The 15,786-nt window shown below is 42.4% G+C and overlaps 1 protein-coding gene across 2 annotated transcripts in view; it reads left to right on the forward strand.

The window, feature by feature from the left end:
- cdh4 (cadherin 4, type 1, R-cadherin (retinal)) overlaps nt 1-15,786 on the forward strand; it is a 217,740-nt gene that overhangs the window by 193,491 nt on the left and 8,463 nt on the right. Inside the window, exons 9-13 of one of the 2 annotated variants that reach the window (XM_035905221.2) lie at nt 1,298-1,435; nt 6,093-6,278; nt 6,598-6,851; nt 10,347-10,498; nt 14,037-14,273. In XM_035905221.2, coding sequence (XP_035761114.1) covers nt 1,298-1,435; nt 6,093-6,278; nt 6,598-6,851; nt 10,347-10,498; nt 14,037-14,273 — 967 coding nt within the window. The remainder of the gene's footprint in view (nt 1-1,297; nt 1,436-6,092; nt 6,279-6,597; nt 6,852-10,346; nt 10,499-14,036; nt 14,274-15,786) is intronic. The other variant, XM_006784666.3, reaches the window with a different exon arrangement.

The following is a 15,786-nucleotide window of genomic DNA, read 5'->3' on the forward strand; positions in this document are numbered from 1 at the left end:
ATGACTTGGAGAGATGCTAAATGACTCCAGCTGGTCTGAATGCTTTGATCTAAAAATCAACTGCATCCTTCACTATTGAAAAAAGAAAGAGTGGGAGGGAGAGAAGGCGATATAGAGATATAGCGTGAGATTCTGGCAGAGAAAATACACCAAGCTAAGATAGCAAAAAAAGATAGGAGGAGATCAAAAGAAGCAGGGAGTGTGCATTAACAAAGAACACACAATAAACCGGGGTGGGGTGGGGAGGACATGAGTCAAAGAAATTAAAAAGTAAAGAAACTGCTTTCTAAGCAGGAATCTGTAACTGCATTATCTATAGCTACACGGCCTCTGGCTCGGGTTGTTCTTGTTCCCTCAAAGAGTCTGTCATAAGTGCCACTGGCCATCAAATTGCTAGAACTTGTGACCTCAGCACATATAGTAAAGGTAGCATAGCAACAAATGAACATTAGAGCACTGGTACAACTCATTCTGGATCTTCAGCAACACAGCAGGCCCTGTGAAACGAACAGTGCCCTGTCCTTGACGTTCATTCTTCCCACAATGGAGGCCTGAGCCGAGTGGATTCATAAAAAGGGAAAGAGACTGCAAAGCCACAAAGCAGAGAGGCTTATATGCTGTCAGGATGGAATCACACTCACACAGAGACCTCTTTCCAGTGCTGAGTCTAGGGACAGTCTGAACTTTCAGCACCATGGACAGTGTCGCTGCAGTGTGGATGTATTCTCTCTGTGGAAAGCTTCGTGTTTGATTTTTCTTTTTGTTTTCCTGGTCATGGCACTGTACTATAGCAGTCTTTACCGCAGTGCACTCTAGGGTGACACCCGCTCGCACGAAATAAGGCCCATTCACCTTCTGGTATTATCTAAAGCACCGTGGTGCATCTTAAAGTGGCAGCACCACCATTAAAATGAGTGATGATCCAACTCCATTCTCTCAGCAGAAAGCCAAGACTTTTAGTCAGTAATGGATGGGCCTTTTAACAACACATTGCTCCCTTTCTGCAACTTTGTGTGTTTTGTTTGTGCACGTGTGCTACTCGCTATCTGGTATCGAGCAGGTAAAGTCTTTGAGCAGACTCCAGCTACTCAGTTGTTCCAGTAGAGGGTCAGCAGAAAATAAATAAATGTTTACAGCTGACCAACTACTGTAAATAAAAAAATAAAAATAAATAGTTGGGCATGCATGTACAAGAGCTGAGAGAGCTTTCATTCCAGTGTCAGTGTGAGATGGAGAAATACTGGTTTGTACAAGGATTTGATCACTATCGTTTGTCTTTTCCTGCTTGTTTTTACAGAAAGTCTCTCAGTACACCATTATTGTCCAGGCCACTGACATGGAGGGCAACCTGAATTTTGGACTCTCCAACACAGCCACCGCCCTCATCTCTATTACAGACATCAACGACAACCCGCCTGAACTGACAGTGAGGACGGTGAGTCTTGTCTGCACTCGTCTTCAGTCTGCAGACTGAAGCTGTATTAGCCTGCTGTGTGGGGCTGTATGAGCCTTAATATCATTCTATTTCTGACTATTGTCTTCATGCAGAATATCGTGTGTCACCAGTGGGGCTAACCTTTGGGTCAAAAGGTGTCATCCTTTGCCTTTCGACCCTCATCTGACATTTTAATAGCTATATATTTAGTTGCCATGCTAACCTGCTGTTCTATAGACATGCTGTTGGTTAAGCCTTTAAGTGAAAACGTGCGCTCAAACGTTTTTGTTTTGAAAACACACTGTCTGGTCAGTGTCAACAACCACACAGTGCAGCGTTAGCGCTCTTGAAATGTTAACGCTACCGAAGCATAAAAAAAAGGAGGGAAATGCGACCATGTACAACACTTTGAGATGAGGACAGATCTATGAGGAGAATTGGTGCAGAATACAGGAAAGTGACAGGAGATTAAAGAGAGGCAGGAAAAGGAGCTGAATGAGATCAGTTTTCTTTTCCTGCTCACATCCTCGTGTAGTCGGAATTTATCTGCAGCCATCCACCCCCAATCCCTTACACCGCCACACTGGCCTGACAGGAAGACACGCTACAGCGGGCCCACTTTTCTAGAACAAGTGCTTGTGTTGTTAGTTGTACATTTGCTTAGTTTTAAGAGTTCGAATGACTGTACGACTGGAACAGGATCAAACGCTGACCACAGTCTGATAGACCTACAGGGCCATGGCTGCGCTTTATGTAAACATTTGGATTTCTATGATTCCAAAGAGAGACAGATGCTGTTTTCAGCAAAGCTCAAAGGCAGAGCAAACAGTGTGTCAGTGTCACACACTGTGATCCCAGTCTCCTCAGCGGGGCCGTCGTCAGCGTGCGTGCCAGTACAGTTCCAGCCGCATGCTCTGATAAGAGCTCCCCAGCTGTCAGAGGTAGAGCTCAATGAACGAGGCTGCCGCTCTACACATAATGGGTCTACGTCCCCCTTCTCCCCGTCTGCGGTTCTGGCTCCTTTACCACAAAACTGCAAGCCCATGTATATACATTTTTAACCCATACAAACTGTGATATATGTTGTTTTTCCTCAGCAGGGACTGGACTATTTAAAGGCTACAAAGGGACAGAATTTGTTTTAGTTTGCCGGAGCGAGGATGTGATCTGACGTTTAGAAAGTTTCCCAACCCGGACTCTCACCTCAACATCCACACACAGTTTGCCTACAACACTCCTGCACAACTGCAAAAATATGTCTGAGCTTGTCAGTAAAGCTTGAGCTCACCATATTTCGTTGTGTGTTTCTAGTGCTGTAATGTATCAGCGCAGCACATTAACACATTAACAGCCACAGCGGAGAAGTTGTTTTCCAACAGATGCCATTTCCACTACATTGTCAGTCTCTACTACTTGTTTTGCTTCCCAACATGACTTAGAGCGCTTCAGTAATTATTTGTCTATGACAGACCCGAGAAGAATTCATTGCTCTCTGCAGGAGGCATAGAGAAAACATAAGCACGTTAATTAAGTGAAATTGCTTACGGGGGTGTAAACCAAGCCGATATACTGCATCTAATTTGGAAAAAAAAAAAAACAAAACAAAAAAAACACCAAAATGTTTTATTCATTTCACCACATGTGCCTGAATGTGTAATGTCACTGCTATGTTTGGCAATATGTGGTGAACTAAAAGACAACGCTATTGCCACAGTAGGTCTAATCAAACAATTTAATCACGTGTACACCCTTGTGAAGTCACGATCAAGCACTGACTCAACAATAATTAGGAGAAGTGTGAATTTTACAGAACATTTTTTTTAAAGTATGTTTAAGGTAATTTCAAATGGGTGTTTTGCCACACAAACTGTTAAGCAGAGTGGCTCTGACTCCATAGCCTACCTGCTATACTGACTGCAGCACATGTAGCATTACATCTTCACTTTCTGAGTAGTTTATTTCCAAAAGCTCCCTTGTTTTACCTTTTTTAGTATAAATTTGTACTTGCGAGATCATAGCCGCCAGGGTTTTGTCTTAAGTCATGTAATATGTCTACTATACCATGTCTTATCATATTTGGAACTGTTTTCAGTGCACCATCAGGGACACAAAGAGCTCTTTAGTATTGTTTTGCTCTAGCTTTGCAAGTTAAATGTACAGTCAATAATTTTTTAGGTTATTTAATTGAAAACAGGATACTTTACTCATAAATAGACATAGAACAGTGTGTAATTGTATTTTCCAATAAATTGCTGCATTCTCACAAACTTAAAATTGATTTATAAAAACTAAATACTGCAGTAGCAGGTTTGTCGTCTGTGGAAGCCACCACGTTCCCCCACATATTTGAATATAGTCACTGGCAAGGATATCTCTCTTCTAACTAATAGTGTTTATGGAGGTGAGTAGAGACCGGCCACATAGTAGTACGTTAAACGTAGAGGACAAGAGAACTTGTAGATGCTCACATACCGTGGAGGGACATTGAAATTCGTGCCTGCACCTTCAAACCTAAGATATGAAGGATCATACCTGCTTTATTTTTACGTTTTCTAGCTTCTTCCAGAGTAAACAGACGTGGAGGCGTCTCACCAGGCACTGATAGCTGTGGTAAATGGTTGAATGAGAGCCTTCCAAGCAGTAGCAGACACACGCTGGGCGGCCACAGCCATTGTAGGGTACAGTCGAACTATTTTAATGTTTATGATCTCTCTTGGCTGCCTAAAACACATTTTCCCTGTAGCACGTAGCTAGGATTACGCAATCTGCAATCTACTGACAATCTTACACATTGTAACTTTAAAATGTCAGATTTTTGCATTTTCACTATATACTGTACTACCACATTATTCCATCATTACGTTTTCTTCATTGTTTTCCTGACAAGCAAAGGGAGAGCACAAAGAGAAGGACAGGAACCAAATACGTAGTTCAATCCCTGTGATAAACACTGCATCGCTGTTTAGCCGTAATATAAAGTATGTCACATACTGGGTAAGAGCTTAATAAAAGATAGGATTGGATATTGTTGTTACAAATAATAGGTTGCTGAGCCATTAGACTTACTTTTATTCTGAGCTAAACGTATTAATCTAAGCATATTAGCCTAAAATCAGAGGATGTAGTGCACAGGTATTGACTATAAATCTTTAATGCAGCCAGAATGCAAACGGTTTGGATAAACTGTGTGATTCATAATTTACACCTGTAGATGTTTCAGTATTCACCTTCATCCCGCTAACTGTCACTCGTAGCCGAAGCAGCCTATCTTGCTTCAAAAGATCTGCCTCTAAGAATAATTCGTGTTTAAAAAGAAAGAGCAAGTGAAGTTTGTGTGTGAATCCTTATGAAGCCAGAATTAGTTACACCAACAAAAACCTTTTATTCTATAACTGAAATAAAAGTATCATAACTTCTTTTCCTTGTAACTTAAAAAGAAAAAAAATCCTACGGAAACTCTCGAGTCTGTGTCTCTCGTGGCTTATCAATAGGGCCACATTGCATCTCGGAGAGTGGCCATTTTGAATGGGCCATCCTCTATAGTCAGGAGCATTGTGCATGCCTCCAAGGGAGCATATTCCATTTGGCTCTCTGACAGCGTGGCCAAACAAGCTTGGAAGGTTTGTGGTGGCGTTTAGGCTAAAGCCCAGGGTGAAAATAGAGGAGCACATACACCGGGGACTCAGAGTGCATATTTAATTTGTTTTGTGCTTATCAGCCCAGCAGGGGGAACAGGAGAAGAGGAAGCAAGGAGGGTGGGAGGGAGTGGAAGAGAGGAATCTGTTGGTTTGGATGCTGCTTTAATCCCACGATGATGAAGCCATTAAAGTGAACAGCAGCTGGCAGACTCACACCATAAACAAGCTAACGCTTCACAAGAGGAAACACTGATTATCATGTGACATAAGAGCTTTCGCTGCATGTGCGTGTGTGACTACCTTCGTGTGCTCAGTAGCCAGATCAATCCCAGTAGATGGGGGAACTGTATCCTATTGCACTGTAAAGTCTTCTTTCGGCTCTGCAGCTGTCACCAAGTTTCCTCCAGAGTTAGTTCAGAGGGGAGTTGTTTCAGATTGCAATATAATGAAGATCATTAGCCAAAGATTATTCCTACTGCTGCTTTAATTACAGTACTTATCTAATTGCTTATTAAGACCTAGATTTGGTGAATGCACAGAATCTAAATTGAATGGGTAAACACTTAATTGAACAAATCCATTAGTTTAAATAAAGAGTTTCATACGAGCAAGCGTTGGGAGGAATACGGGACTGCATTAACATAATGGAAGATATGATTCTCTATTAACCACATTTAAATAAATATGTCTCCTGGTTTATCTTTTTCTCTTTCCCCTATCTTGTCTTTCTAATTCCCCCCCCCCCCCCCCCCCCCCATTTGTTTTGCTTCCACTTTCAGTTCATGTTTTAATGTAATGAGCATTATTGGCTTGACCCTAAAAGCAGTTTGTTTTCATAATAACAATTATGTAAAATGCTAAAAGATTGATGATGGCTCCAGAATGTGCTTAAAATCTCCCTAAATCAAGTTATTAACATTCATTAGCTGACTGCTTGAGGAGTATTAGCATAATGTTTCCTCTGCCATCCTCCCCTCCCTCGTGGTTCACATGCTTCTTTCCTTCCTGGTCCCGCGTAGTTTTCCGGGGAGGTTCCAGAGAACAAAGTAAACGTGGTGGTGACCAACCTGACAGTGGTGGACCGGGATCAGCCCCACAGTCCTAACTGGAACGCAGTCTATCGCATTGTCAGCGGAGACCCATCTGGACACTTCACCATCCGCACCAATCCTATCACAAATGAGGGCATGGTGACAGTGGTCAAGGTAAAAAAAAATAAGCCTCCTTTCTCTGCACGCCGCCCTGATTGATGCGCCGAATGTTTGATAATTCTTCAAAATGGAGCCATACAGTCGTTCCCTTTATTATTCAGCTCCGCATCTTGTACCGTTCCACCTGCTGTGAAGTGCCAGATGCTGTGAAGTGCCAGACTGAGGGCTATAGTTGCGCATTGTTTTTCGCGTAATTATATGTCATTTCTTAAATTGGTTAAAAATTAGAACTAATTTTGCAATCACCCACGCTCATTTCCCCCCAATCGCTCATCATTAACCGTCTCTCTCCCGTCTCTGTTTTTTTCTGTAGCCCGTGGACTTTGAGATGAATCGTGCCTTCATGCTAACTGTGGTCGTGTCCAACCAGGCCCACTTGGCCAGTGGCATCCAGTCCTCGCTTCAGTCCACAGCAGGTGTAACCATCTCTGTGCAGGATGTGAATGAGCCGCCTGTCTTCCCCGTCAACCCAAAAATGATTCGCTTTGAAGAAGGTGTGCCAGCGGGGACCACTCTTACCGTGTTTGCGGCTCAAGACCCGGACCACTTTATTCACCAGACTGTCAGGTATCGCACTTTAAAGAACATCGCTTTAGCTTAAAAAGCTTAAATTATGTCAAATTCTGCACTGATGCCAACATTTAATACTTGTTTATTTCTTTTGCTTTTGATGCTATTTATTCCCCCGGTTTTTAGCCCGTTACCACATCAACCTATGTATGAAAAAACACCGAAAAATTATTTGTTTAAGAATTTCATTAAACTCCATGCAGAATGTAAGAACTACAAAGTGGTACAAAATGGACTGGTGTTTTTGTACACCATTTCTACTCACGTTGGGAACTCGGAGTTTTTTACTGTCTAATTCACCCAGTTGCACACACAATGCTTTTACCTACATCTGAACACACACACATGCACAAATACACTGCAATGGATGCATCAGGAAGCACCTCAGGATTGTGCCCCCAAAAAAGTCAACATACAGCTGAAATCCAGGATCAAAAACAGGGACTTCTAGGCTGACGCTCTTTCCACTGAGCTATTTTCGCTTGTGCATCTTATTTGGCTGTGGACGGATGGACATTGTCTTGTCAGTTTATAAATCTGTGCTTCTGCATCTAAAACCCAATAAAATGCATTTGCAGACCTAACCACTATAAAGTTGCAAAAACAAACTGAAAAGTCAACTTTTCTATATAGTACATTCAAAGCTAGGGATATAAGCAGATTCAGAATATATGGAGTTGTGTCCAAGTCTTGTACAATAGACTGAGGGAGTACTTGATATTCATGCAAATCTCCAATATTTTGCCTACACTGTGTAGGTGTCTTCTCTGACTGTCACCACTCTTTAATCAGAGCCAATCGCTTTCTTCACAGTTTATGCCTCTTCGGTGACATTCTCAACTGACCCCCCCACCCACATCCCAGTTACCTCCCTGTTGCCAGGCGACTGGTGTGAAGAGGTCATCCTGTAATGAGTTGGACACTGTTTGTCTGCCCTGCTTAGATCCCTATCTTCCTCCTCATTGATCCCTCCCTCCATCCTTCCTAACTGGGATGACACACTGCGGGCATCATGCCATCCAGGCATTGACCCTATGTGACAGAAACTCCCACATACTCACTAAGGTCTGGCAGCACTGTTCCACTCCATCGCCAGCTCCAACGAGAGAGATTGATTTTTCTTAATGTCAGTAAGACGGCCACTTCCACTGAGAAACCCAGTGGAAATGGTATTGAATTGATAGCGAGGGAGGTTGTGGGAGATGTACACACACACACACACATATATATATATATATTTATATATACTGCACAGAAAAGTGAGCAATAGCCACATCTCAGGTTTCCTCTCCTAAAAAGACATGTCATGCAAACCAAGTGGGCTGAGCTGTTCTGCCCTTTGAGAGAAGTAACTCTTCTTTTGCTCCTTTTTTTCTCTCATCCATCCCTCCTTCCCGCTCCGACCGACCCTGTCGCTTTCTTCCCCGTCAGTCTGCGTGTAAGTTATTGATGGGAGCTCAGAGCTGCTGTCTTCTCCAAAGCCGCGTGCCAGCAGACACTCAGCTCACGACAGCCCCGTCTGCACTGCTGATGCTGATGCTGCTGCCGCCGCTGCTGTTTTATTCCTTTTGGGTGACCTCACTTGAACCCCCTGCACAATATGCACAAAAAAGAAAGAGAAATGCACAAGAGCAGACACACAGCCACACGCAAAAGTACACAGGAGGAACCGCCGAGTATGACTGAAAGGCCTCTGTGTGAGCAGTGGTTGGGAGAAGAGCCAGATTGTGTGTGTTTTTTTTTAAATGTTTCTGAATGTTATGCCTTTTTTTCTCCTCACGGGAGGAAAGAAAAATGAAGATGATGTGAGGCCATGTCTGCTTGCCAGATGATGTTCTTTGATGTGCTTCAACTGGTAGCTAAACGCTAAATTAATGGGAGTGTGTTCTGGTATTTATTTTTGATTTTTAGATATTAGCCCTCACAGCTGAGAATATGTCCTTAAATCTTCACTTATAAATGTCTTAGTTTAAAGCTTGGTTCCAGGTTTAAAGGTGTATTTCATCAATTCATCTTATGCTGTCTAGAAAGTTAGATCCTAACATTTTCATTCTGCAACAACGTGCATGACGTCTGAGACTAGATCCTCCGTGCCTCTTAAATGCAAGTGCCGTGTGAGAGATTTTCTGAGCAAGCTGTTCCATGACAGCAATCCTGATAGCCATGTTTGGGATTTGGAAGATGTAGAGCTGCAAAAAGACTACTGTCAATGCCAGTCACAGATATGGATGGTATAAAAATCAGTTGTCATCTGCAGATGTCTTTCACATAACAAACAGAGGTAATACGACTCTTTCTGCTGCAGCAGAAGTGTGATGTGATCCTTATAAAATTGGGGAAAAGAAACAATCTTAACGGCCTTTTTGTTTAATTGGTATTAAGTAAAGCTATGTTAATACATCAGGGTTAAAGCTTAGGGCATGATTCTTGTCAGAAGAAAAAAATCCAATGAAGTATAGTAAGATATTTCGCTCTGCCAGCTGGAGGTGACATCTTGTTGGCACAGGAAGGAAATGAGAGTGCCAGGCATCCTGCGCAAATACCATAATGTAACCTACGGGGCAACATCACACCTTGGCTAACACAGCATGACTATTTCTTTGACTAGAAATTATGTTTATTTTCATTTGCTTGTTTGCTTTTCTCCAGGAAAAAATAAAAAAGCTGTTAAAAAGCATAATGATAATGAGCGCACCTGCCTGTCCTCCTGCTTATCTAATTTATCTGTTTCATATGTGTGCCAGCCCAGAACTGTGTGCATCTTTAGCTGTTGGTGGAGTTAGTTTTGTGGATGCCTGTGAGCCTCTGGCTAACTAGTGTCAGCTCTCAACAGACTTCTTTTAATTAAGCCCCCTTTCACCAACTAAGCTTATTCTGAAAAAAAAAGCCTCTGATCTCTCTCACCGCCTCTTTTTTTCTTCCTGTGTCTCTCACACCAAATTCCTGTCATTATGCTGACGCGCATACACACACGTGCGCGCGCACACACACACGTATTCACAGTACCAACTAGCGAGAGTTCTTCTTGTCCGGAGTTAACCATTTCTCATTAGACCTGAGGCACTTCCTGCGCTGTGCAGCTGTCACTTTCAGTTTTGTGGACGCTTCGTGACTCCGATGAGAGCTGCCGTGGCGTTTGTGTGGGTACTAAGAGCTGTGAAGTTGTTAAGAGTGCTGCTTGGCTGTTCCGCATATGGGTTTGGGTTTTCATCGGTCTTCATGCTAATGAGCTGCAGCTATGATTAGCTCGGTGAACATATGTTCCACTCTCCATGTCACTGTAATATTTTAAAGGTCCTTGGCTGGTTTTGCTTACTCGGGTAATGAACATTCAACCTGATAATGGGTACTTTGGATCAACAAAATAAAAGATTCAGAGCCACTGGCATTCAAGTAACAGTTGGTATAAAAGTCATTATGTGGCTCTTGTATGTGCGTATTTATCTTTGGATTTAATGACATGTCTTTATTTTTTCATCTCTGTGCATGCAGGTACTCTAAGTTATCAGATCCAGCGAACTGGCTGAAGATCAACAGGACCAACGGTCAGATCACCACCATGGCGCTGCTCGACCGGGAGTCCATATATGTCAAGAACAATGTGTACGAGGCAACATTCCTGGCATTCGACAATGGTAAGTCTGGTAAGTCAGGCTGACTGTATGAGTTGTGATGATTTGCTAAACAGTAGCATGTATGTAACAGTATGTTGCAGTGGCATGTTTTAACCATCTTTTGCAATCTTATCACATTCACATATTTCGGTAGCTGTTGGATGAATTCCCATAAAATTTGCCCAGAGAGTTCCTGAATTATAGGCTTAGATTTGAAGTTTTAACTGGAATATTTCAGAGAATTTTAAAAGGACTGGAATGAAATGTCAATATTATCAGGATGAACTGTTAGAGCTTTGGCCATTTCATACTGTGATTTTTAGTCTTGCTTGTTTCCAGTGATCACAATATCAAAAAGGTTTTATTATCACGCATCATCAACCCGAACAGGTCACAGCATAACCAAGTAATGTTTTCTCACACAGAGTTCTTCCTTCTTTGGCAGGGATCAGATATTATGACTGGGATTATTAGCATTAGACTTTAAGGTGCATCTGTATCATATTATACTTTGGCTTCCGGGAAGGTGTTTCTATTGACAAAACAGTTTAGGGTGATTGCAGAGTCTTAGCAGTGGCTTGCATAAAGCAGCTCTCAAATCAAGTCAAGTCGATTTTATTTGCATAGCCCAATATCACAGATTTGCCTCAGGACGCCCTCTGCTATTACACCGTGGATAGGGTTAAGAAAAAGCAATCTAAATTAAACTTTGATAGGGAAAAAACAAACAAATGGTGAGTACAGACTAGTGCACGGTACACAGTGAATTCTGAACATGTTGGGATGCTCTGTAAAATTGAAATAAAATCAGAATGCAGGGATTTGCAAATCTTATAAACCCATATTATTCATAGTAAAGATATCAGATTACTGCTGCATTAAAAATATTAACTCACCTTGAATTCAAAAACTTGCGACAGAGGATCAAAAGGCTGAATAAGTAGACGGTAGTAAGAGAAACAGATGGAGTAATGTTCTTCAGCTAATCAGTTTAACTGGCAACAGGTCATTAACATGACTGTGTGAAACAACCATCTCAGAGACGCAGTTTCTCTGAAGTAAAGGTGGGCAGAGGTTCACCAATCTGCAAATTGTGGAACAGTTTCACTATAATGTTTCACAGTGTAAAATCCAAGACTTTGAATATCTCATCATTTACAATACATGCATATAATATCATCAAGAGTCTGAGAATTTAGAGAAGTCTCTGTGTGCAAATATCAGTATTGGATGTCAGTAATCTTTAGGCTGTCAAACAGCCATTACTGAATTTGAGATTTGTTACAACTGTGCAATTTTCCTAGCAAAATATGAAGAAATGAGGTTTGGCTCAAGATCTTTGCACCGTCATGTAGATGTGCATAGGGCATGGGGCGAAGGGTGATTAAAAATGAGCAAACATCAAATGAAAGCTTCATGTAAACAAGCAAACTGTTGTGAATTTGCAGCACGGAAAATCAGTAAAAGGAAGCTGTAATGTTAAATATCCCATATACGTGATACTTTCCTACCAGACGCTGTATATAGTGCAGATAAATTGTGAATGATTCATACACTGCACTGTATAAAGTATCTAAAGCCGCAGTGACCTTCATGCTCATGTCTCTTATAGAAAAAAAGGATCTGTCAGGGAGGGTTCTGTGTATCTGTTTCTGCTGCTGCAACAATGTATGAAGACAAAGAACTGAACCACTACAAATAGAGATGCTTGCCCTGGGTGTAAGTAGGAGGGACCCAGGTGTTTTTACTCTAGTGAGAAATGAGGGATTGGTTGCCCTGAAGCACACCAGCTTAAGCTCAAAGTGTTGACTGCCTACCGATTCTAGAGTCCAGTGTCAACAAGGGGATATATTCCACTTTGATTGAAATTCTCTTTACTTATTCTCCTCAAGCGAAGCGTAAGAAGCAACAAAGCACCCAGCCAATCATAACAGACAAGACGGTCGATAAGCCTTGGGGCCCGGAGCAACAGACCTTTACATAGTTGATGCACCAAGTTACTGTCTGACAGTGGGAAAAAAAAGTTAAAATACAGCACTGATGAACTGCTGGGGTAAACTCTTTCTATGCAGCACTGCTTTAGTCATTTAGTTCAGTTCGCTGAAAGTCTGTGCAGGAAGCTGTCGATTGAATACCAAGGCCACAACAAATTACTGTTTGTTTAACAGAGCGTCGCATGTGCTTCCTTCATCTGTAGTTTGGGGGTTGCACTGCTATGGAGAATTGCATTACTAAATTACATTCACTGGCCTCTTCATTAGGTACACCGTGCTAGTAGCCAGTTGGAAGTTCTTTTGCCGACACAACTGTTTTAATTTATTGAGCATCCATGATGTAAAGTCCCCGTTCCATCAGATTCCATAGAGGATCTGTTGGACTGAGGTCTGGTGACTGTGGAGGCCATTTGACCTTCTGCTGCTGTAGCCCATCTGCTTCCAGGTTCAACGTGGTGTTGTGATTAGGCTTTTTCAGCCCATTCTCTGTAAACCCTAGAAATGGTTGTGCAGTACAATTCCAGGAGACCAGCACTTTCTGAAACTCTCAGACCAGCCTGCTTAAATTACCTTTCCTCCTCATTCTGATGCTTCAGCAGGCCGTCTTGACCATGTCCACGTGTCCAAATGCAATGCTGCCCTGTGTAAGCATCGTTTTTAATCTGTTGCCACAGTTGCCGTGCATACAGTCTGAGAGTTAACACCGTGCACATTAGAGTTCAACCTCATTACACACATTTTCACTCTTTTGAAGTTGCTCTAGCTTGAGACGGACCACAGCACAACTTCAAAATCAATCTGACTTTTTGACAGCAAGCAGTACACTTGGAAAAACAACGAGGTGCTCGTTCCCAGCACCATGTTGAACAAAATCAAGTGAAACGGTGGCAAAAAAAAAAAAGTATATTTCTAAGTCAGGAAGACAGCAGTACTGTAATCAAACCACATTGAAGGTTTAGGGTTTTTTGCTGTTAACAATGCAATAAACATCAAAAACATTTCTTCTAACCTTATTCCGTTCTGTTCTGGTCTGGCAAGCAGAAGAAGTTATTATGAGCTTGTGCTTCTGGATGCAGTGAAGGGGTTAGCATTTGAGTTGTTTCCCAGTAGGCTTTCCAGAGTGCAGATAACAGCAATCTTTATGTGAGCGCTTTCCCCACCAATATGAGTCTCGCCTCGGCTTTTCTCTGAAATACAAGGACTAAAACATTTATATGTCCTTTCATTTGCTGTTTGGTGTTCGGTTCTCCACTACATATGTGTACAGCATTGTCCCTCTACGTTCACCCACTCTGTAAACAAAATGTCTTGTTTTTTTGCTTTTGTTGTTTCTTTGGCGCTACATCTCATTTTCTCAGTTCCACACCTGAATCAGCTCGAAAAATGAGGCGAAAATGGAACGAATGTTTTGCCGTCTTCTGTAGCTTTCACGTCAAACTGCCTTTTTTGGGGGGGCTTTGTTCTCTTTCTCCAATCATTTCATCTTCACCTCTCTGCCTCACTACTATGTTGTTATCTCACCATCTCCTCCTTTGATCTCTCTGTCTTCTCTCTTTCTTCTTGCCTCCCCTCAGGTTCGCCCCAAGCCAGCGGGACAGGAACCCTCCAGATCTACTTGATCGACGTAAACGACAACGCGCCCGTGCTGATACCCCGGGAGGCGCAAGTGTGCGAACGAGCACGCCCCAACTCTAGGATCAACATCACAGCTTCCGATGCTGATGCCGACCCCAACATAGGGCCGTTTGTCTTCGAGCTGCCTTCTTTTCCTGCAAGCGTTCGACGAAACTGGACCATTTCCAGGCTGAGCGGTATTAGTCATTATACACTGTGTTTAATAAAGTTCGGTCCCGCGAACTGGACCCTTGTGAGGTTCATTTTTAAGTGCTGTGGGGAAATGACACATCATCATTCTGAATGAAACCATAAACCTCTCAGCAGAATAACTGGCAGCATTAATCGGGGGGATCGCTATCAGCTATGAGAGAAGTCCAAGTTTAACAAAATGTCTCACGAAGCTCACAGTGAGAGATGCGGGTGCCATCCGCTGTTGACGTACGATCTATTGTTTGTGACAAATGAGATCCATTCATCTCTCTGTCCCCCGAGCATCCAATCTGTCACCTAATCCACCCAGATGGATGTATCACAGCAGTTGTCTTGAGGACAAATCTGATCACATACCTGGATTCTTTCCCCGCTGAGGCTCTCGTCTTAGCTTGACTGAGTGATAAATGCTGTAGGTTATACAGCTGTACATTTCAGTTTTATGTACAGTCATGTGGAAAAGAAAGCTTTCACAGGATTTGTTGCACTCCTGTGAAAAAACATAGATGTTTCAGTACTTTGTAGCATCGCCTTTAGCAAAAATACCTTAAAGTAATCGTTTTCTGTATGACTTTATTATTCTCAATCATCAAGGAGGAACTGTGGTCCAGTCTACTTTACATCGTTGGTTCAGTTCATTGAGGTTTGGGGGAATTTATTTAGCTCTCCTAAGATTCAGGTTGAAGGTGGACTTTGGCCCATTGCCTAAAATACTTTGGTATACAGAGGCATTCATGGTTGATTCAGTGGCTTCAAGGTGCCCAGGCTGCAGAACAAGCACAAATCATCACCCCACTACCACCGTGCTTGAGTATGACAGTATTAGGTGTTTGTGCTGCAATTCAATTCAATTCAATTTTATGTATATAGCGCCAAATCACAACAAAGGTCGCCTCAAGGCGCTTCATAGATACAGAGAAAAACCCAACAATCATATGACCCCCTATGAGCAAGCACTTTGGCGACAGTGGGAAGGAAAAACTCCCTTTTAACAGGAAGAAACCTCCGGCAGAACCAGGCTCAGGGAGGGGCGGGGCCATCTGCTGCAACCGGTTGAAGTGAGAGAAGGAAAACAGGATAAAAGACATGCTGTGGAAGAGAGACAGAGGTTAATAACAGATATGATTCAATGCAGAGAGGTCTATTAATACATAGTGAGTGAGAAAGGTGACTGGAAAGGAAAAACTCAATGCATCATGGGAATCCCCCGGCAGCCTACATCTATTGCAGCATAACTAAGGGAGGATTCAGGGTCACCTGGTCCAGCCCTAACTATATGCTTTAGCAAAAAGGAAAGTTTTAAGCCTAATCTTAAAAGTAGAGATAGTGTCTGTCTCCCGAATCCAAACTGAAATGTATGCTATGTCTTCTAATGATGCTGCCTAGGGGAAGCATGTATAGTGTAAACAGAATTGGTCCTAGCACCGAACCCTGTGGAACTCCATAATTAACCTCAGTGTGTGAAGAGGACTCTCCATTTACATGCACAAATTGGAG

The sequence above is a fragment of the Neolamprologus brichardi genome, chromosome 5, assembly GCF_056152115.1.
Source record: "Neolamprologus brichardi isolate AB-2024 chromosome 5, ASM5615211v1, whole genome shotgun sequence".
Lineage (NCBI taxonomy): Eukaryota > Metazoa > Chordata > Actinopteri > Cichliformes > Cichlidae > Neolamprologus > Neolamprologus brichardi.